Below are 23,253 nucleotides of genomic sequence, written 5' to 3' on the forward strand. Positions count from 1 at the left end.
AGCTGAGGACCACTTCCTGTAAGACAAGCCCTTGGCATTATAACTATTGAGGAACGTGAATAAAGGCTCCAAAATTATAATGCTAAGAGTTATAATGAGGAACGTCATTGCCCTTGACAAGACCACTTACTCCGAAATTACTCAGCATTAGGATGTCAATTGAGGAATGTCTACATGTGATAGGCTGTGAGTCAGGAAATACAAAGGATATTGACTGAGAGAGCCAGAAACTTCAACATTGCTTTGGATGATATTTCCATAACAAGCTTGATCTTTGTGAAGGAGTTAACTAATGCAATCAAACTTAAGCAGGTTGCTGCACAGGAAGCAGAGTGTGCTGAGTTCATTGTTGAAAAGGCAGAAAAAGATAAAAATAGTGCTGTTATCAGCATGAGCAGTATCTCGCAGCTTTCATAACTGAGGTGCCTTGGCTTTGGCATTTGCAGTTCATCTGCTCTGACACACTAGCCAATTCAACATTCTCTAGAGAGAAGATGATTAATAATCTCCAGTTTGCTAGTCTTACTTATAAAATAGATGGACTATAAAAGTAAGCAACTTCAAGTCTGTTTGAAGCAGCTTTACATTGAGATTTTCTACAAATGCATAGAAACATGGTTACTCTCATTCTCCTTTCTCCTGCTAACAGAAAGAGGCCAAGAGGACTAGCTTCTAGGTCAAGCAATTGCATTTCTTGCTCTAAGACAGATTGAAGCTGCAGACGAGATAGCTCATATAATTGCAAATTCATCCATTCGCATCTTCTTGCAGTCAGATGATCTACTGCTGAACCAACTTTGAAAGCACGACTGAACTAAAAAAATGAGAAGCATGATTTTGTCCTGATTTGTTAGGATAATCAAAATCTTGTAAGGGAAAGATAAACTTGTCCTTTTTTTGTTTGAAAAATTAGAAGTTTGTCATTTGATGTGGAATTTATTTTCTGAATGAAATTTGAAATGGAACCTCAAATATCCATTCAGAAGTTTTCAATTGACTTGCATAAGATTTTGTTACATTTGCTTCAAATTATTATCATCCTCTGAGACTTGCTACAAGCTTTTCGCGAGCTACATTGCTCTTCACAGTTGGGCTTTAATGTAGAGTGGTTTTTTCTGCAGTTAAAGTAGATGATCTTCCTATTGCTAGAATCATAAGGATTATGTTTTCAGATTATGTATTGTTTCAATATGGAATATGTTCCCATCAAATGGTTTGTAGCAGTAAACAGGATAATCTGATCAGGAGCTGGCAAATGTTGCCAAGATATTGTATGTCACTGGACTGTTAAGAAGGGTTATAGTGTCAACTGATATAAACAAGCCTTCCTTTTATTGTTTGGCCTGAAAGAAAAGTTTAATTGCATCCAAGAGAGCAGATTCCATTACAGACAAAACCTGTATTTACATGAAGGATATGTGAGGATCATGGGGTGGCCATTGAATCCCTTCTCTTGGGCAAGGAAAAGGAGCAGGTTGAGCAATGAAGGTAGGATACTGCTGGCCCGGCATTAACACAGAGAAATCAGCTGTGTACTGAGTTCCAACCTGCCATTGCCAAATGACATTGTATTGAGCTATAAGAAACTTAGCTGCAGATGGAGCCTCATAGAGTTCATCGAAAGTATTGCAGAACTATAATGAAGTCTTACTGCTACTGGATGCTGAAACTTCTGCAAGTGAACCTGAGCATGTGGTTGGCTCATCTCTGAGGATTCTGTTGCACTGTGCCGAGAACTTAGAAGAGATGCCCTTGGCTTGATCAGATGCTCAAATATCGCCATGAAGAGGAACATGGAGATCAGGATTGCGGTTGCAGCTAAACCGAATGAGATCGCGCTCATCGATGTTCCTAGGTCCTTCCAAGAGCCATCCCTGCCGTGAGCTAGTTCTGATGGAGTAGAGACAGAGTCTCCACTCCATGTCTGTGGCCTCTCTCCAAAACTATTCATGGCAACTTCTCCCTGCACACCAGCACATGTGAAGTCATATCTCAGACAAGAGATGGCATGAGGAAGGAGGTACGTAACAAGAAAACTCAGCTACATATCAGTCTGATCCATAGCTTAATCTTTATCACCTGCAAGTGCTTTGAATGATATAATTGATTTTGCAGGATGTAAAGAATGTGACAAGAAGGGAGGATCTATTGCCTTAAATAACCATCAGTATACAAGAAGAATTATTGGGAATGGTGAACCTTGATCCTGCATTGTTCTTCACCTCAGGGATATGATACAGCATGCCATACAAGTGCATTTGTCTCATCTATTAATTGAGCAGTATAGTTTAGATCACTGCCAAATGCATCTGGAGATGCTACGTTGTAAACAAGTTGAAGAAAGAATGGAGAAAACATGACATCTGAACAGAAGAAGGAAATGTAGCATCCACTCAGATAGAACATGGATCAGAGTCTCAACATTTGCATTGGCTTCTGTAATAGATCACAGATTGGAGTACTAATTGATTTCATTTGATAACAACTGATATGCAAGTGTAAATTTTCATTCAGTTTTCCAAGTTAGCTAAAATCGTTCCTATCAGATCGTGCAGAACTTTCAAGTCAGTTCAAACAAGTATATTATGGAAGTATCTCTGAAGCAGCAGAAATACAGAAACACAAGCTGAAACTTCCTTTCTGATGTATGAAACCCAAATTGCTTCTACAAACAACATCATTGTGAAGAACTGTGGTTTGGTGATGATGGAGAGGAAGTTTCAATCTGTGAACAAGCTGCAAATGCTCCAGCAAATAATGATTGCAATGGTTTGAAAGGTGAGTGGCAAACAAGAAGCAGACTTCCACATTGATTTGATTGAACAGAAATGAATATGAACTGGCAAGAAGGAAAAAAGCAAAGAGTGGAAAGAAAGAAAGAAAGAAAAACCTGTCAGATGCTTGAACTCAGAACTCGATTGCAATCAACACTTCTCAAACTGGCTACCATGGACTACAGAAAAGAAAGCATTTGGCTATCTCCAATCTCCTTTGATGCTCTCCAGTCAACAACCTCCTTGCCTCTCATGACAAACAGTACTTTGTTCCTGAGCAATGACAATGGATGATCACAGGCATGACTGGGGGGGTGTGGGGGGATTGATTGGTCACTTTAAAAGCCATTCTGCACTCCAAAAGATTGCTTAGGCAATGTCATGGTGGGGTAAAGGGATAAACAAAGATCAGAGGCAGTAGTATCCTACAGACTTCCACCACCACTATGGAAAAGAAAAGCTGCAGCTCAAGATATAAATTTCAACACTGATGGAAGGCTGCAGGCATGGGACAAAACTATCAGTGTTTAGTGTATAATGCTTTGGGTTTGGCAAAAGAATGATTGATCACATACAGTCTCAACTCAACTCAACCAAAAAAGCATATAGTAACAGCTAAAGTGACACTACAAGAAGGAAAGAGAGAAAGAGAGAGAGAGAGAGAGAGAGAGAGAGAGAGAGAGAGATAGTAATGATCTGAGGTGAGAGATCTTACAGACATGCATCGGTAGAGGTACCATGATTCAGGAGACGAAAGGAATGGATCACCTAAAAAGACTCAAAGAGGTGCACATGATCGGCAAAAACCCAAAAGATATCCTATTCCCCGAATGTTTTCTCATTCAGGATGATGATGATGATGATGATACATGTTGCAGTGCCCTAAGTCCTTGTCAGAAACAGGAAATCAAATGACCAAATTATTCATTTGGAGTAACCAAGAAGGGTACAAGGAATTGCCAAAGCATGTGAGTGAGCAAACATCATTTTCTTCGAAAGGATAATCTATGAATAAGAACAAGAGCAGCTATAATGGTAGGTTGTCTGATCAGAACAGAAGTAGGAAGACAAGGAAGCAACGGGGGTCCACTGTCCACAAGCCAATAACCATGTCCAAGAGGTCAGTGGATGCCTGTGGATTTTTTATTTCAAGGAAGAGTTTATGAGAAACTGATGTGACTTTCCCTCTGTAAAATAAGTTTTGATTGCTTCTGTGCAGTACACATGAACATTGTAGTTGGAAGAGAAGGGTGGTGGTGTTCAGTCTTCCAACCAATGCCTTCCTCAATGTAACTCCACATCCTTTGTTTTCATATGGAAGAGGAAAAAACATGTTAACCCCATTAACATGACATAAAGGAAAAGTCCAACCATGTATCTCTGTAGCACTGGTTCTTTTTACCTGCATCAAATCCATGTGAAATGATTCAGAAGAATACAAAGCATCCTCACAGGTGAATAGCCTATCAACTGGGGGAAAGAGAAGAAATGAAACAAGGGGACAAAGCTTGTAAATCTGAAAAGTAGCACAAAAAAGATGGAATCCTAAGAATGTTTGACCCAAACACATCCAATATCCAAGAGTTCATTCACTTGATATGTTTTAGTAGTTTAGAGCACCATGACAGAAGAGTTGACTTCCAATGAGAGGAAAAAAGAAAAGACATTACAGATTGCTGACCAATTTCAGAACAACATCTCCACATTCAAGCTTGTAAACTTCTTTTGCTAAGAAGAAAAGCAAATGGATAGACTAGCTAAGAACATCAAAGCTTTTGCCACCTCATGTCCTCATGATAAGACAGCCAACAAAGCTCCAAATCCTCATCAGATTCAGATGAGAATTTCTTGTACTGAAAGCAAAAGCTGAAACTGTTCTTTATTATTCAAGAAGGAAAAGAAAAAAAAATAAAGCAAGAGGTCAATCTATTTTTTTTTCTTCAGCAAATCATTGACATGACTAACAATTATATTCATCTTACCTCTAAAGCTTGTGGATCATTGTCACAAGAGAGACAAGAGTTAGAAGAACATGATGCAAAGTTCACTAAGAAATTGGGGAGAAGCATGATTGAAAAGGAAAAGGGCACTTGTGCTGCAGTCTTCCTGCAAGGCCATGCATGTGTGGGTCACATTCATGGTCTCCCTGCCACTCCAAAGAGGAGAGTAGCATAAAGTTGACACAGTCACCTAAGAAAAGCAGTTCCAATCATGGGTAAAAGGACTTTCAACTGGTCTAAACTTTACTGCAGTTAAAATCAAAGCAACAAGTTTTTCCAATGAGTTTCCATATATTTTCCTCAAGAGCTTGAACTGATTTGGAACACTTGAACATAATAGGGTCACAAAAAAAAATGATCTTGCACTGATCTCAAACAAAATAGGATGTTGAAACTGTTTGATAATTTCATTGAGTTTGCTACAGTAAGAACAAATTGACAAGTTCCTATGGTCATGTTTCATAGATTTTCTCTTGAGGGCTTCCAATGATTCAGAACAATTGAACAAAATAGGGTGGAAAAAGAATTGAAATTTTTTATTTTTATTTACCAATGAATTCCTCAAGATCATGAACAGAACTAGAACAATCGAGCAAGACTAGGAATGTACAAATAGTAGCAAAATATGATCAGGTATAACAAAAACAAGTTCATGTCATTTTAATATCACAATCACTTTCAAGAAAAAGAAAATTTTCATGCAAACTAAGAAAGATAACAGAAATACTATGAGGTGGAAGAAGGAAAGAAGAAAAATGTGTACAGAAAACAAGAATGAGAACAAAGGTAGAAACATAAAAAAAAATCCCATTAAGACAATTATTTTAAATACAAAACAATGAATAGGTAGTAAACAATGCAGCATTTATATAAATTGTTGTGAAGGCAAGTTAGAGTCCCAAAAAAATTCTGATGTTCATATATCTTGGACCTAAAAATCTACATATGATTTTATCTTAGATCCTTGGGATTCAGATTTCAATTGGGTTCAAGCAACCAAGTCTCGGTTGCACTGAACACTAAACAGTAGAATTACTATACATTATTCTTCTATTTCATTTTAATGAATTTATTTTAAGAAGATAAGTGATCAAAAAGATGAGATTGGACCTTTGGATTTCACTAATCCTTACCAACTGAGATGATTGACATATCTAAAATTCATAAAGTGATTGGGAAGTTACTTGCCTTATAAAATATGCATTATAAATTATGATGTGATTTACAAACAAGTATTTTCTTTTATGAATAGAGAATTTACTGCTTAGACGTCAAAGAAAAAAACCCTTAAACTTATTTTTTTAATATTTATATATAAATTTATTTATTTATTTATTTTATGTATATATATATATATATTTGTATATATATATATATATATATGTGTGTGTGTATATACATATATATATACACATATATATTTATATGTATATATGTATATGTATATATATATATTTATATATATATATATACATATATATATATATACATATATATATATATATATACATATATATATATATATACATATATATATATATATACATATATATATATATACATATATATATATATACATATATATATGTGTGTGTGTGTATATATATGTATAAATAAATAAATATATTTATTTATTTAGTTAGTTATATATAGCTTTGTATCCTTCTATAATTTTAGATCTTAACGTTGTGAAGCAGCAAAGCCAACATAAATTGCGGCCCGAGGCCCGAATCCATAGTCGGTCGCATCGCTTCTCTCGTGCCGCCGCCATCGCTCGAACTTCCGTCCCCTGTCCGACCCTTTTCCTTCGATTTATTTGAATCAGATTCGCTGTTGGTGGAGCATATCCAGTTGGGCCTTTCGGTATTGAATCCTCTTTGATCGGAGTTCCTGCTCTTAGGGTTCGTTGTTGGTCTTGGATGGCTCTCGTGGTGATCTGCGGGCAGCCTTGCAGCGGAAAGTCGACGGCCGCGGCCTGCCTCGCCGACGCTCTCCAGGCCGTGGATCCGAAACCCACGGTCAGGATCATCGACGAGTCCTCCCTCCACCTTGGCCGCAACCAAAGCTATGCTGGTACTCTCTCCCACCGCTCTTGTGATTGCATCTTTCATGTATGTCTCCCTTACGAGTAATTTGGATTATGTATTACAAAAGGAGTTTTTTTAATCTTTTTGTATATATTTTTTCGAGAAAGAAAGAAATTTTCCCAAAAAATTAAGTCGAACTTTCACGTGCATTTACTAATTGGACCTGTTGTTACATAACTTACATGGATTACTTCTTGTTCTTCACTTGCAAGCTGAAAATTCAGTTGGTTTGTTATTAAAAGGAGTAATATATGGTCATACGTTGTGATGGAGAACTGATGTGAAACACAATTTGAGTCCGTTTATTGGTTAAAGAATGGTTATAAAGAGACAAGTACGAGAGATTACAGAGGTTGTTGGTCTGCCCCTATATTTTTGGGTGTGCAACCCTCTTGCAAATTGTGTTCGTGAATAGAGAGGTGTGACCTGAAGAGTAAGCGTGGATGGAACTGTGTTTGATTGGTTATTCTCACGCTTTAGGATTTCTTAAAGTTGTTACTTTTTACTGATTCAACAGTGGGCGTTTTGGACTTTCAATTTTCAATTTTGATTGCTTAATAATGCAATGGCTGCTTCCATAGTGCCTCCTAAAACATTGTCCGGGTGTGGCAAAAAGTAAAAGAATGCAGGTGAACTATAAGCTGTAATGTTGTATATCCAGTAAAAAATAAATAGTACCCTGCTGTTGTTGAGTGTCTACAAGTGTAAATTTTGATGGGAAGAAGAAACTTGATGCCATATGACTTGTATTTATGGCTGCCTCAGAATTTTGTTTCCTTAATTTTGTGCTTATTGTGTTTATTTGGTAGATATGCCCATGGAGAAAAACTTGAGGGGTGTGCTTAGATCAGAAGTTGATAGATCATTATCTAAAAGCAGCATTATCATTGTGGACTCTTTGAACAACATTAAGGTGAGAAATATGGCATTTCTTATTTCATTTTAATTGTCAGTATTGATAACACATTTTTGTAAAGTCAATCATGTCTGGATTTGTTGAGTTTATTGATTTTATCTAGCATGTGAAATGTCTAGATCTAGACATCAGTTCATTTGTACTAAATTGTGCTATACAATCTATATATTCACAGGTTTATTAAGAAGTATTTATGCTAGCATGGTGGCATGGTGCATGTGAGAAAATTATATGGTCACCAGATTGGCGATATTTTCAAGAGCTGAAATTGCAGGAACATTTAATGAGACATGACAAGTTTTCAATAAAAATGAACTTAAATTCGAGCACCCTAATTCTGGGTATCGTAAGATCTTAGCTCCTTGTTCTTGCTAATTTTCTTCCCCTTAGGACAACATTATATATATTTTCTAAATACTGATGGCCGATTTAATTCAGTGGGTCCCCGGTGCTCCCTCAGTTTCCTAATTTACCTCCTTTTGGACAGCAATATTTTCTTTTAAAATTCTGATGTCCGCTTTAATTCAGTGAGTCTTGCAGTGTTTGAATTAGACAAAGTACTGGTGCAGTCAGGTATTTTGTAAGATCTAGTCAATTTGGTTTCACTAAGTTAGTGGCCATTTTATTGGGTAAATCAATTTGGTTTCATCAAGCAGTGTGACCATTTCTTGTGTGCATCTGGTTTCAGTTGGATGGGTTAATTAATTTATTCGATTTGATATATATTTCATTTAAGCCATTTGGTGTCTGCTTTTATTATTCAACTAGAGAGTATAGACTGCAACTGAGTCAGGTATTTGACTTCTTAATCAACTGGTGGAACAAAATTCTGTACTTTTTTTTAATCACTGGATACACATGCAGTGAAGTCCTAGTAGCTTTTAACTTGCTCAAGTAAATAGGATTAACTCATGGGGGTGAAGAAAGAGTTCTCAATGAACTCTTTTTCCCTTTTACATTATTTAAAATTTTTGACATAGTGAAGCATGATAAGATCATTTTTTTCCTTCAAGAAAGTTGGTGGTTTATGATTGTCACATCATATTTGATTTTCTTTTAAGTTCTTGTACTTTTCTTTTTATTTTGCTTAGTTGGTAGGAAACTTCATTTTATTGTTGGTATTGAGAAGTTCTACGCATAATGAAGTATTTGGACTGACTGAACTGTGAGCAGAATTTTATGCATCATTTGCAAGTGCTTAATCTCGATCATGATTCCTAATGTGAATCAACCTGTTCATGTAAAAACATTAGAGTGAATTCTATGAACAGGTTGCCATTTTCGTTGATGGATATATTATTTTCTTTTTTTGGGGATTGTTTTGTTACCTGCTTTTGAATACCTTACTATTTCTTATGCATTTGTAGTCTTTTCTAAATGAATACTCTGTATGCACTCTTTTCTACATGCAACATGCAGGGTTATAGATATGAGTTATGGTGCCTTGCTCGAGCTTCTGGGATAAGATACTGTGTGGTAATTAATTATCTACGCTGCTTCTCTAAGTGACTTCATTATTATACAACTAAGATTGGAATTTTCTATATAGCAGAAGGCTGATCTAAGTGTGATGATCAGTGTTGTTTTCTATTGTTGTAGATTAACATTTAGATGAAAGATTATGCCTTTATCATTATCAAGTCATGTTTCAGGTATTTTGTGACACTGACGAAGATAGCTGTCGGGAATGGAACAGAAAGCTTGGGGAAATGGGAGAATCTTCATATGACACAAAAATGTAAGTGGGGAATTTCTCTTCCTTTTCAGTTTTGCTCTGCGATCACTTATCTTGGTATTCCATCCTACATCAGATACATTTCTTCGACTTACCCTGTGAGTAAAAATGTTCTTTGAAAATCTGTTGGAAGTTATTTTGTCGGATGAGTTTGTCTCAATTTCATATTTGGTTATGCAAAACAATATCTTGCCTCATCTAAAACTACAAAACTATTGACAATACCATCTTAATTTTTTGAATCCTTTTATCAGCTGTTCTCTTGCTCAGAAAAGAATGACAACTATATGATGAATGTGTCCTTAACAGATTTGAGGATTTAGTGCGGAGATTTGAGAAACCAGACAGAAGGAACCGCTGGGATTCTCCACTTTTTGAATTATTTCCATCTAAAGGTAACCAGCACTTGTATTTGTGCTTAGTATGTCATGCCATGACATTGAAAGCTTCTCAAGCATTTAGCTAATCCTAAATGTAAGTCGTAGCCAAGGATTTATATTCAACAATTATGATTTAGGCATGACAATAATTTTTATGGGTGAAGTCTACTAAACTGGAGGAAGAGTTTGTACCTTTTTTTATTCTTTTAGATAGCCAAAAAAATCTATTGATTAGGCAACAGAGATTTATTTCTTGCTAACTTTTCTTTGTATTGTTTCTTGTGAAGAGTAGTTGACATTGGCAACTAAGATAAAGGACAAGAACCTAATTAATTATGTAAATTTTTGTTGCAGTTTTTTCTTTTAATTTTTAACTTGTAACACTCCTAGTTCCTTTATACTAGATCTCGCAGTTAAAATTGTTAAAAATCTAAAAGGTTCTTTTTTATTCAGTCTCAAGTTAATAAATTACTTGACTACGAAAAATAACTAATGTGATACTCAGGAATCAAGTTGTTGCAACTATGGATTAAAACATGTCAAGCCATGTAATTGTCACTATTTTTATTTTGTCTTGAGAAACACCAGTCTTTTTCTAAAAAATATCTCTTGTCTCTTCCTGTAAGATGAAATAAGAGAGTCTTCTCCGGTAATTGCTGATGCTGTATCCTACCTCACAAAAAAGGTTGATTCAAAATCCCGAGATGTTAGAATCCTTCAGCCTACTATTGCTACTCAGACTGTAAGTACATTTATGTTGATACATGATATTTATCAAATCATGCCAGAAAATTAACATGAGGCTTTTTCTTTTAATCCTCACCATTATTTGTTTTGATTATCTTGATACCTGAACATGAATATCTACAGTAATTTAAGTTATTCTGGGAGAGGTAGTAGCTATTTGAAGCTTGATGCTCACATAGGGAGTTGAAGATGGATTGGATTATTATATGGGGTTAAGTGGGTTTACTGTTGATAACATGAGATTAGGTTGTTTCGGCCCTGTGGTAATCTGGACAGGGGTCTCATATGCTGCCTTCTAGGGATTGATAATAAGCTATGTAGTATGTGTTGGTTCTCATTGATGAGGACATTAAGCCTTTTAAGTAAGAGAGATTATGAATTTGAATTTGACAAATCAATAATGCACTTTGGGTAGTGAACTCTTCCATTTTCTCCCCTGGAGATTCTGAAATTTTACTAGCATGTCTTTATACCTTTTTGTTTTATTTTCTTTGTTGGATAACTATTCTTTCTGATTCCATCAAATCTTTTAGGCACATACAACAGATGCCAATTCCCTTTACGAGATGGACAGAGCAACACAGGTACTGTTTGTAATATGATCTCTCTTTTCTAGGGGCTGTTAGAACCTGCTGATTTACACTTTTGTTTCTTTTACAGGAGGTGATCAACATGATTGTTGAAGCGCAATCTCAAGGTCTTGCAGGAGCTGTCAATAGGATATCTCTTGGCCAACATTTACCCACCATATCCTTTTTCTTGGAAGCTAAATGGAGTTTTAGTAGCTTAATGGTCAGCCAAGATATTAGTCTCAAGCTCGACTTTTGCCATCTAATTAAATTGCATACATTTTCAGTTTATTATACTGATATTTGTTTCTTTTTTTTTTGTCATAGAACATTCACCTGTGATATAGCGTTCTTTCAGTTTATTCACCTAAGGCTCACTTGAAAAACACATAAAAGGAATTCTGATACCTGTCACACATTAAATATTAGGTCATGATGAAATTGCCATAGATATTCTCATTTAATTTCACACAAGGATGTCATTACAGTATCGAAAACTTGAAAAAAAAATAGATGGATGTATTTGTTTAGGCAGTTTGCTACATGGCATCACGGATGCTACATTGGCACATCACGAAATCAGCATAGGATTGGTGGTTCTATCATGTGCATACAATTGAAATGGAGACTGGATTCATATCCTCTCAAATACTTGCATCTCATTTTAGTATCACATTTAGAGTCTGTCATAAATGTCATAATGGGTAATGGAGGGTGTGTTAAATTCTTGAAAGTGAACCACATGTGATTCGAATGAAATCAGATTGCATCGCAAGCTCTTCTTCTAACAAAGGCCCTTTGATCTTTTACATGAGGTTTCAACAGTTACCAGCAGAAGACATTGGTAACCTAATCTTAGATTTGCTTAAATGGTTTTATATCATTTACTTTGAGTATAATATTACTGATAACCAAAATCCTTGACTGCCAATCTACATAAACATTCAAAGACCAATCGGGCTGCCGGAGCTCCGAAGCCTACGGCGCACCTTCATTAAGCTCACAGGGCAGTCCAGCCTCAGCGGCCCTCCACCACCATCAGACGCAGATAGCGCAAAGAGGATGTTTGTGGACTACTTGAACAGAGAAATTGGCAGTTCGTAACCCCACCCCTCCTTATTTTTCGTTCTTTTCAGCTTGTAATTGCAATCTGTGACTCGCTGTAAGAGGTGATTGTTTTTTTTGGGCATGATGTGAGTGATCAACACTGAGATAGCATAAATCATTGAAAGGCCTTGTTGCATTGTGTGATGTTGGATTTAAACCCCAAATCGAGTATCTTCTACACCTTTCATCATGTTGCAAGAAATCATTGAGTTTGTTCTGCACCATGAGAATAGATGGAGAAGTAGTCTCCCTTTTTTACGCCAAAAAAAAAAGGGAAATATTTATGCATAAGTCTCATCCTTATCATTTATTATTTACGAAAAATAATAATAATACAATCATTTTCATTCATTCTTTATGAAAATAATAATAATAATACAGCCATCTTCGATCGCACAAATGATAGATGCACTTTGAAGTCTGTGTTCATTCTGTCCCTATATAGTCCCTCTTTAATCACCATGACTTCATGTCCTAATTATATATCCTATCCCGTCTAAATCTCTGTGATCCCACGAATCATTCCAGTTGGATTTAAACCATCACTCTGCAATGGATTCTACTCCCTACACAGACTCGAAACATTCCAGTAGACTCGATCGAACCACCCAACCCTCAGCAGGTAGGACAAGTCCATCTTGACTCGACCCAATCGCGACCCGAACTGTCGGCGACTGCAGCGTCACATCGTCTTTGCAGACTTCACCACGCAACGACCTCCTTGATTGCTTCTCGCCATGACGATCGTCTCGAGAGCTCTCCCAGTCATATTGGCCATTCCACTTGTTCGTTCATTCAATTCAAACAACAGAAGAAAACAACGAACGGATGAGCACTACGTCGGAGGTGCTTTACGTGTCCCTCTGTGGGTTCACTCATCTCCCATTGGGACCCACCCGGTCCCATTATCGCCGACCTTTACTGTTTTTTTGTTTGATTATGGAACAATAATAACGCACCGATACACACACATTTTGAAGGGGACTCTCCGTAGCCCATAGTTCACATGTTCTTCTTCTCTTTTGCAAAGCTCTACCCAAACCTACGTGGATACCAATCCCTTTTTTTTATTATGACAAATATATATATATATATATATATGACATATTAAAATTGAAAAAGGACTAATTTCGAAAGGATAAGTATGTAAAGAATTCTGAAACCAAAGATTATGTATATTGCCTTTGTTTTTGGTTGCCTTTTGTAGACCTTCCAAATGCAATGCTTCTCTCTTTCTCATGAGTATTATTATGTGATTGGAAGAAACAGACGGGATCACCGAAGATGATCGGCCAGGATTTCTCCGGCGGCTGGATCCTGTCATCCTCATCTCCCATCGATGCACCAGTCGAAGTCATTACAGGATGGTGTTCGACATTACAAGCAAGCAAGGTTGATGGTGAAGCTTCATTCTTATTAGCTTGCCGCCAAAGGATACGACTCAGCTCATATATGTCATTAGCTTTGGAGACGAGGGAGCACGTCCAAGAGAGACGTAGCTTTCCAACAGCGGAGCAATTGCTTCCTTCCCTCTCTCTCTCTCTCTCTCTCTCTCTCTCTCTCTCTCTCTCTCTCTCTCTCTCTCTCTCTCTCAGACCCCTTTTGTATCCTTTACGTGATTCCAAGCTGCTAAACGATCACGGGTGGGTAGGTCTATGCTATGCTATGCTATCTGCTGCTACCTTAATACATCTACTAGACATTATTCTCCACTTGTAATCATGTGAAACAAATTAATGCTTGTGTTTGATCACATGCCAAAGTAATTGAAGAACAAGAAACATATACACCATTGCAATGCAGATTACAAGTGTTTGATGCACATTGCTGGTAAGTATTTGATCCTTTGGCAAGGATATATATACCATCTCAACCACGTACGCTGATTCATACATGTATTGAGATATCGCAAGCTCATTAATGGATGGACTCCCAGTGAATAATACTGGCTGTCGTCAGCTTTGTTCGATGATGTGATGTGGTTTCGCTGTCCGATAAGATGATCCAACTTTTGTTTAAAGGAGTGTTTAAGTAGGTGATGTGAGCAAAAGCATCTTTCTTTTGGATTATTGTTTATCATACATAGTTCGATTAGAAGATTCATAGATGGTGGATGGGCATGAAACAGGTGATGAGACTGGATTCATCCTCTTCTCATGGAGTTCACGGGATTTGTGTTGGCATGCTCAAAGGATGGTAGCCTTTGAGACAACTTTGATGAATGATTACAGAAATATCTTCTATTATTATAATGTTAGGAAGACATAAAAATAACATTTATGGATTAATATATTTATGAACAAAATAACACATGCAGAGATAAAATGAAATGATGGTATATAATTAAGAGAAAAAGATAAAACGGAAAATGCTTATATTTGTATATGATTATGAGTTGTTGATACATAAGACAAAATTGATTGTTATTATGATATTGACATCTTTGAAAAGGTTCTATAGATCTAAATAATTTTTATTAGGGTCGATGAAAATAAATTTGTGGCTCTTAATGTGACTCATAATGTTGTTGATCTCTCCAATAAAATTGAATAATAAAAAAATATTAATACTATGGACTTTCTATTAGTTAATTATTTTTTCTTAAGTCGTATAATACTTTTGCATATTTGCCTATAAAATATTAATATCCATGTAACCTATAGGGTCTCTTAAGAACTCACGAAAGAGAAAACATATTAGAAAATACATGAATATATGAGCAAACTATCATCATCGCTCCGTCGAACCTCAAGATGTCAGAAAAAGATATATTTAAACAAATACTTAATAAGTACCGTAAAATATAAAGATGAAGTGCCTCTATGATATCATTATAGCGATAAACTAACCTTAGGTCTTAAATATTTATTATTAAATTTAGATATAAGAAGTATAAGAAATAAAAAAATATTACAACGATTAGATAAAAAATAGTTCCCCATTGAAATTAGAGCTAAACTTGTAACAATTTGTACTCAAAGAGTCATTCTTCAATCATAAAACAATATATCACATCTCCTTCAGTGAATTAGAAATCCTTGCATTTTTATCATGGTAGGTCCTAAAGATCCCTGATTTCAAGGTATTATATGCTACAACTGTTGGAATGTCCTCTATATCTCACTAACTATTACCATGGCAGGAATGGGGATCTTCAAAACCACCTTCGGTTGGATGGGGATGCTCTTTGGAGGGCATGCCCTCATCATTTGAGCTATGTGTCTCCGGTCACATCAAAATCAAGTGAGAGATTCGTTATTGAATGACATGATGTGAGTCATGAATTATTAGATAGACGTACTGATTGATCCCAAAACATTTAAATTTAAATTAATGATAATATATTTACCGAGTTCTTATAAATCAATTTAACTCTTCTTTCCATTCGGTGGAAGGCCATGCATGGCATGCGATACAGATCATTGCAGGAGTGATCGTTATGGTACATGCGATGTAAGGTGACGTGATGGCGGCATGGCGCCATCCCCGAGTCCCATCCGCGAGGCCACTAATGGACGCGTCATTGGGAGTCCACTGCAGTCATCCCACACTTGGAAGCAATTCCCACCTCTGTCTTCTCCTCCCCATAAAGAAGAACGCCAATGCGAATGCGCACTTGAAACAAGCGGCGTTCGTTTGCCCACTTCGTCTCTCCCCACCCCCGCCCGCCCCCCCTTCTGATACTTTCCCCAGGTCCTCCCTCGTCTGCATTTGACCTCCATGGCCAGCGCACCACCAACAGATCCGAGGCCTTCTCTCGCCTCTCGCTTCAGGATAACTTGATCTGCCCGCCTGTGCCATTGTCGGAGCCCTCCGACGCTCTGTTCCAGTGTAAACTCTGCTGATTTCCTTGTTGTTTCTTTACCCCTTTTACTCTCTATGTTTAATGTTCAGCAATTAATATCTTTGGCATGTTCATATACCTGTGTGAGATCAACTTGTGTTATAGTGCTTCTGACATCCCATCTCTTCATCAAGTGTATAGAAGAAAGAAACATATTGGAAGTACATTTCCAGATAATACTTGTATTCACATAGATTGTAATACCTTATTTTAGTCATACTTTGATTGCCTAATAGAATTTGTCTTCCTTTTCTTTGTAATTACTAGTTGTTTGATTTTAATTGGACCTAATCTGACTGCAAACTCTGGATTCTCCATAATTTTCTCTGAAGAAAGGGGGAAAACAAAATGGAAGTCAGCAATTTTTATTGCTAATTTCTCATTGATTTGAAGATTCTATGAGATGGAAAATTGAGAAGAGATTAAATCAAGTATAATAGTAGCAGAAGCTATAAGTAATAAGCTTATTGATTTCACAGATAACATGGAAAATAGTTATTTTTTCTGCATAGTGATTGATGTCTCTGAGCCTTGCAGCATGTCACTCACTCAAAACTCTTTTACTTTGATCATATGTTTTTGGTGCAAAAACCTTCATATTTAGCCAGTAAATCAAGTTTCATTGTCTCTGTTGATGCTCTTCTTTTTTCCTTCTCCCCTGCTGTAGTGCCAATATTTTGAGAGGCAACATGTAACAATGAATATTTGTGATCTTCTCTTCATGCATTGTTCAGCCACTTCCATGGTTTCAGGATTCATATATATGAAATCTTTTGTTATCCTTTAGATTGTAGAATCAAATCTTTTGCATCTACTGATGAAGAATCACATGTCCATGTCCTTCTTGTTTCATATGTCCAGGTGAAGAATCACAGCTCTCCTTAATGTTGAAATCAGCCTTTCTCTTCCATTTCTTGGCCACTCTTCTTCTTCTTCTCCTTTCTCTCACTCCCATCTCCTCGTCCCTTTCACCGGAATCCAAAGTGCTCCTTGAAATAAAAGGCCAGCTCAATGATCCTATGAACAATCTTGAGAGCTGGAATGAATCGAAATCTCCTTGTGAGTTTGCTGGAGTCCACTGCGACATCGGCACCGGCCATGTAGTCGGAATCTCTCTTCCAAGCATCTCTTTGTCAGGCAACATGTCACCGTCAATCTCTCTTCTACGCAGCTTGGTCACTCTGGAGCTCGGCGGCAACACCATCTCCGGCGTTGTCCCTTTGGCCTTGGCCAACTGCACAAGCCTTCGGGTCCTCAATCTCTCCACGAACAGCTTGAGTGGTTTGCTGCCTGATCTTTCGGCTCTGCGGAACCTGCAAGTTCTTGATCTGTCCACAAACGGCTTCACTGGAGAATTCCCTGCCTGGGTGGGGAAACTGCCCGGTCTGGTTGAGCTCGGCCTGGCGGAGAACGACTTTGATGCCGGAGAGATACCAGAGAGCATTGGCCATCTGAAGAACCTGACATGGCTGTTCTTGGCTCAATGCAATCTTCAAGGGGAAATCCCAGCCTCCATCTACGGGTTGACGAAGCTGGGAACGTTGGACCTCTCTCGCAATCAGATCTCAGGACAAGTATCGAAAGCAATATCCAATCTGAGCAGTCTCTACAAGATCGAGCTCTACCAGAACAACCTAACCGGAGAGATCCCACCTGAGCTCGCCAATCTCACGTTACTACGTGAATTCGATGTCTCCCGCAACCAGCTCACCGGGAAGCTTTCTCCTGAGATCGGCAACCTGAAGGAGCTAACGGTCTTCCATTTATACACAAACAGCTTCTGGGGTGAGCTTCCCCGGGGGTTCGGAAACCTGGCGCACCTCGTCTCCTTCTCCGTCTACGGGAACAACTTCTCCGGGGAGTTCCCATCCGATCTCGGTCGCTTCTCGCCGCTCAACAAGATCGACATATCCGAGAACAGCTTCTCCGGCGACTTCCCTCGGTTCCTGTGCCACAACAATAACCTGCAGTACTTGCTTGCTCTCGACAACGATTTCACAGGGCAATTCCCCGGATCATACGCCGAGTGCAAAACGTTGGTGAGGTTTCGGATCAGTCAAAATGGCTTCACAGGGGGGATTACCAGTGGAATCTGGGGATTGCCATCTGCAGTGATCATCGACGTAGCTGACAACGAGTTCATCGGAGGTGTATCTTCTGACATAGCCATGTCAGCTAGCTTAACTCAGTTGTATGTGCAGAACAACCGGTTCTCGGGGGAGCTCCCAGCAGAGCTTGGTGATCTTCCTCAGCTCCAGAAGTTGTTTGCATTCAACAACTCTTTTTCTGGTCGAATTCCATCTCGATTCGGAGATCTGAAGCAACTGTCATCTCTGCATCTGGAAGATAATGAGCTCACAGGAACAATACCATCAGAACTTGGATTGTGTGACAGCTTGGTGGACCTCAACCTTGCACAGAATTCACTGACTGGTGATGTTCCAGCAACACTAGCTTTGCTGAACTCCCTCAACTCGCTCAATCTTTCGCAAAACCACATCACGGGCTCAATCCCTGATGGTCTACAAGCACTGAAGCTGAGCTCTATTGATCTGTCGGACAACCAGTTATCAGGGAGAATTCCACCAGATCTGCTGCTGATTGCTGGAGATGAAGCATTCTCTGGGAACAAAGAACTCTGCACAGATAGAGCAATGCATACAGAGTTTAGCTTCTGTACTCTGAGCCATAGCCACAAGGATGTAACGCCAAAGCGTATGTATCTCGTGATCACCATAGCATTCGCTATGATCATACTTTTTGCTGGTCTCATCTTTGTGAGTTACCAAAGCTTCGAGCTTGAAGAACAGAATAGGAGAAGAGATTTGGAGGAAGGAAAGGAGAAGGATTCGGAATGGATGCTCGAATCTTTCTACCCAACAGAGCTGGATCCCGAGGAGATCATCAACCTGGATGAAGAGAATCTGATTGCGTGCGGAGGCACCGGTAAAGTGTACCGATTGGATTTGAGCAAGAACAGAGGAACATTTGCTGTGAAGACTGTTGTTGGTACAAAGGTTGTGACAGCTGAGATCGATATCATGGGCAAGATCAAGCACAGGAACATACTAAAGCTCTTTGCTTGCTTGACCGGAGGGGAATCGAGTTATCTAGTCTTCGAGTACATGGCGAATGGGAATCTGTATCAAGCTCTGCGCCGGGAGATCAAGGGTGGGCTGCCGGAGTTGGACTGGAACAAGCGCTACAAGATTGCAGTGGGGGCAGCAAAAGGCATCATGTATCTCCACCATGACTGCTCTCCAGCTATCATTCACAGAGACATAAAGTCGAGCAATATACTGCTGGATGAGGAGTACGAAGCCAGAATCGCCGATTTCGGGATCGCCATCGTTGTGGAAGGATCGGAGTCGAGTTGTTTTGCTGGAACTCATGGTTATATCGCTCCAGGTATGGTTGCATTCGGAATGCAGTTTGATCTTTTGCATGCAAATTGTCTTCGGCTTTAGATTCCGAAACCTTAGAGCTCACGGAATTTGAATGTGTTTCTTGCTTAGAACTTGCGTATTGTCCTAAGGTCACCGAGAAGAGCGATGTATACAGCTTCGGAGTAGTCCTACTGGAACTGATTACCGGCCGCGGCCCAACTGATCCCCAGTTCGGAGGACGAGACATAGTGTCTTGGATTTCCAGCCATGTCGATGGCCAAAATCTTGCAGAGGTTTATGATCACAGGGTGCCAAGTTCTGCAGAGGACATGGGGAAGGTGCTCAAGATTGCCATCCTCTGCACCACCAAGCTGCCATCTTGCCGGCCTACCATGAGAGAGGTGGTGAACATGCTGATAGATGCTGATCCATGCTCAGTTGTCAATGGCGTGAGAAGTGTCAGTAAGAACTGCTAGCTTTTTATCTCAGCAGTTCCTTGTGCTGATCTTGATTTAGATATCTCATACATCCATGTGTGCTAAGTTTAGACTTAGATGATGTATCAATAAATCAGGGACTCTTTACACTCATATAATTAGGTTACTTGTATTCCCATGTTATGAAATCTAAATTTTTGTAATTGGTCATATAAATACATATATGTTATGAACCTGGTTGCTGACTTCCTGACTGCAACCTATTTCTCTAGCATGCCTGAAAGGAGATTAATCATTTCCTTCTTGCTGCAATCCTACACATATAAATCAACCTTAGGAGAAGTCAGAGAAAAGGTTGATAAGAGGTGGTGGAGTGCATCTCAACACCACAACACTTGCAGACATCCATCTGTTGACTCTTCAGTATTCTACAATTCAAAAGTACAAAACCGCAGAGAACCAAAACATTGACCAAAGAACCAAAAACATAGGGAAATTTTCTTGCATATGGGCACAATGTTCACATTGCATAAATGATGACAGCTTTACATTTTAAGCAAATGCATATTTAGTAGCAAAGGCTGCACTTACACATACAAACATCCAACTTGATGCAGCTACCGGATGACAGCAGGTAGGCGATGAGACATGATAAAACATAGAACAAGTGGTAAGTTACATGACTTGGGAGCTTATTTGTCACTGGTCATTATGCAGTAGTAAACCTGTATGAGGAATAAGAAAGAGCGGCGTAGCTCCAGCTACTATGAATTAATTCAGCCTTAGCTTGTTCCCCTGCAGCTCCAAGGGCCACATGCAATGGATAGAAATGGTCCGGCCATGGGTGTGCCTTTCTTGCATTGGGTGCCTTCTCCTCGTAGTTGTTCACATCATCATGTCTACCAAAATTGTGAAGCAATGATGGCAATTAAATCAAATCATCTAAACTTGAATAGCTTTTTTGATAGCAATTCATATGGTTATTATCTTCTGAAAGCTAAATAAAACATCATTGGATCATGGGTGGTAGTGCCCCTTACCTCCCGTTTATCAGTGATTCTGTGAGCCATGTATCAAAGTCCAGAGCCCATTTTTCGACATTCTGGCTCTCCCGATTCAAGATTCTCAAGTTGTGAGTCGCACTTCCGGATCCAATTATAAGGACTCCCTCATCCCTAAGAGGGGCCAGTGCCTTCCCCATGTTGTAATGGTATGTAGCGTCCTTGTTTGTCTGTACTGAAAGCTGGCACACAGGTATGTCTGCCTCTGGATACATGAGCATCAGCGGAACCCATGCACCATGGTCGAGTCCGCGAGTCCTGTCCTCTTTTACTTGGCCAAAGCCAGCATTCTGTAGCAGTTCCCTCACTCTCTTTGCCAGGTTGGGAGCACCTGGTGCAGGGTATTTAAGCTGCCATCACAGTATAATTTGGTGAGTTAGGCATCTGCATGTTTACTTTTGGTCAAGAACATCACAAAGCAAGCTATGCAGTATTGTAGCATTTTGCATCCATCACAAGTGTAGATGCAAATCCATGCTCATTTAGCATGATCATACTTTTGTTACTGTGAAAATACATGATTATATGTGATAGAAAAGCTCAATAATGATTGAACAGTATAAATAATTATTTGTATCCTCTACTCATCTTGCAACTTGAAGAACAACCATTTCCCTATATGATCAAACATGCGGCAAGGACTCCCATGTAGCATTTTCCTCAGGATGTGTATGATGTAGGATAAACATGTAAATAAGGTCCCATCCAAAACTCCTTTTCATTCCTTTTTTTGGGCAAATATTCACACATCTTGAAACTAAAAAACAATTGCAAGCACTACAAACAAAGTCTAAGAAATACATTTGATGACTTTAAACCACCACTAACCATCTACAAACAAAGTTGTGTTGTAGGATCTTATCGTTTGTATACTAATATGCTCCTTCATGGGTTAGTTGTCTAAAAAGGTCAAACCCAACATGTACAAAAAGAGTTGATCAAAGTAAATTGATTTAAAGATTTGAACATATGACCATTCAATTTTGACACAATGTCAACTTTTGAACACTGCCAGATCATCCAAAAGCTTAATCTAAAAAGTGTAGCAAGGTTTTCCCATAATCTCAAGCCCATTCTAACAGAATAGTGCAGAAACAAGAACTACATAGTGATCACATAATAAAATGAAATAAAACTTAAGTAAGAAAGGTATAATCAATCTGTGCCAAGCACTAAACAAAGATCAAGTATTACTAATTAATTAACAGAACCAAAAGAACATCTTAAGAATTTTATTTGTTTTTCAACTATCTTCTACACAAGTAGCAAGCATGTTGATCTAGTATCTAAAATTATGACCAACTCAAATAATTTCCTTAACAAAAGTTCTGGTTTTGGTTTTAAAAAAAAGTAATTTTGACCACACACCTTAATCATTAATGATCAAGAAACAATTGACCATAGAGAATAAGTAGGGGAAAAGAACTCCTTTAAGTGGCTCCTGGTAGAGTCAAAAATCTAAGTATTTCCTGTGCTTTACTTTATTCAACGGTGTATCATAGGTCTCATCGTCTTGCTGATTCGATCATTTTGGAATTCATAGTATCAGGCCAATAAATGGATATGTTTTTATAACAGCAGCCACCAAATGCGGCAATCTCTTGCATGTTATAACACAGGCTTAACATCAAACAACAACAAAATCAATTCTTTTTAAAGGAAAATAAAAGATAATCTAAGATCCCTTTCGGATTGTCACAAAGGAAGAACAAATTTTAGCGATTCCATCTGATAAACAAAGAAGAATCAACCAGAGACAGAGAGCGACAAGGACGGAAGAGGATTAAACCTTGTACATGGGCTTGGGGAAGCCGTAGAAGTCGTAGATGGTGTCGTTGTGGCCGTTGATGACATTCACGGTGGGAGAATCGGTCTCCCAGTGGCCGGAGATGATGAGGATTGCGGTGGGCACCGCCTGGAACACCTTGGACCGCCACGACTTCAGGAACCACCTCGCCGGCAAGCTCTCGTCGATCGACAGCGTCGGCGACCCGTGCGACAAGAAGAACGTGTCCATCTCTTTCCCTCTGATCGATCGAATTCGACAGCCAACAAAGCTCCGACCCAACGAAACCCGCGGCTTTATGATACAACGTAAGGCAAACCTATTCGTGGCAAGAAAACGATGGCCGGGCGAGCCCTCTTTTATAAGGTCGAGGAGGCGATCGTCTCACGCACCTGCCCGCTGATTGGACGAACCGATCGCCAAA

General features: G+C 38.7%; 4 protein-coding genes across 6 annotated transcripts; 2 read left to right on the forward strand and 2 right to left on the reverse strand.

Moving 5' to 3' along the window:
• Positions 1 to 1,310: 1,310 nt before the first annotated feature.
• On the reverse strand, positions 1,311 to 4,121 carry LOC103979149 (uncharacterized). Of its 2 annotated transcripts, none has more exons than XR_010493106.1 (3): positions 2,891 to 3,470; positions 1,652 to 1,963; positions 1,311 to 1,547 (listed from the first exon to the last, which is right to left on the reverse strand). XR_010493106.1 is itself a non-coding variant. In XM_009395199.3 (3 exons), exons 1-3 carry the CDS (start codon positions 3,493 to 3,495, stop codon positions 1,404 to 1,406), a joined length of 462 nt encoding a protein of 153 aa, XP_009393474.1. In that variant the 5' UTR covers positions 3,496 to 4,121; the 3' UTR covers positions 1,311 to 1,403. The 2 variants fall into 2 exon arrangements, 1 of the variants encoding a protein (XP_009393474.1); XM_009395199.3 differs by lacking the exon at positions 2,891 to 3,470 and adding an exon at positions 3,490 to 4,121.
• A 2,350-nt stretch (positions 4,122 to 6,471) lies between these two features.
• LOC135586550 (protein KTI12 homolog) lies at positions 6,472 to 12,451 on the forward strand. Its single transcript, XM_065135959.1, has 9 exons — positions 6,472 to 6,847; positions 7,671 to 7,774; positions 9,197 to 9,253; positions 9,430 to 9,515; positions 9,822 to 9,907; positions 10,519 to 10,634; positions 11,173 to 11,223; positions 11,300 to 11,385; positions 12,144 to 12,451. Exons 1-9 carry the CDS (start codon positions 6,694 to 6,696, stop codon positions 12,310 to 12,312), a joined length of 909 nt encoding a protein of 302 aa, XP_064992031.1. The 5' UTR covers positions 6,472 to 6,693; the 3' UTR covers positions 12,313 to 12,451.
• Positions 12,452 to 15,771: 3,320 nt separating this feature from the next.
• Positions 15,772 to 20,227, forward strand: LOC103979146 (receptor protein-tyrosine kinase CEPR2). Of its 2 annotated transcripts, none has more exons than XM_065135974.1 (3): positions 15,772 to 16,146; positions 17,021 to 19,567; positions 19,695 to 19,915. In XM_065135974.1, the coding sequence occupies exons 2-3, from the start codon at positions 17,044 to 17,046 to the stop codon at positions 19,766 to 19,768; spliced, it is 2,598 nt and encodes an 865-aa protein (XP_064992046.1). In that variant the 5' UTR covers positions 15,772 to 16,146; positions 17,021 to 17,043; the 3' UTR covers positions 19,769 to 19,915. The 2 variants fall into 2 exon arrangements, with proteins under 2 accessions (XP_064992046.1, XP_009393471.3); XM_009395196.3 differs by having other exon boundaries at positions 15,790 to 16,146; positions 19,675 to 20,227.
• Positions 20,228 to 20,449: 222 nt separating this feature from the next.
• On the reverse strand, positions 20,450 to 23,161 carry LOC103979145 (extradiol ring-cleavage dioxygenase). The gene is made up of 3 exons (XM_009395195.3): positions 22,833 to 23,161; positions 21,023 to 21,393; positions 20,450 to 20,881 (listed from the first exon to the last, which is right to left on the reverse strand). Exons 1-3 carry the CDS (start codon positions 23,058 to 23,060, stop codon positions 20,692 to 20,694), a joined length of 789 nt encoding a protein of 262 aa, XP_009393470.2. The 5' UTR covers positions 23,061 to 23,161; the 3' UTR covers positions 20,450 to 20,691.
• Positions 23,162 to 23,253: the final 92 nt, after the last annotated feature.

Source organism: Musa acuminata, chromosome BXJ1-3 (assembly GCF_036884655.1).
Source record: "Musa acuminata AAA Group cultivar baxijiao chromosome BXJ1-3, Cavendish_Baxijiao_AAA, whole genome shotgun sequence".
NCBI classification, from domain to species: domain Eukaryota; kingdom Viridiplantae; phylum Streptophyta; class Magnoliopsida; order Zingiberales; family Musaceae; genus Musa; species Musa acuminata.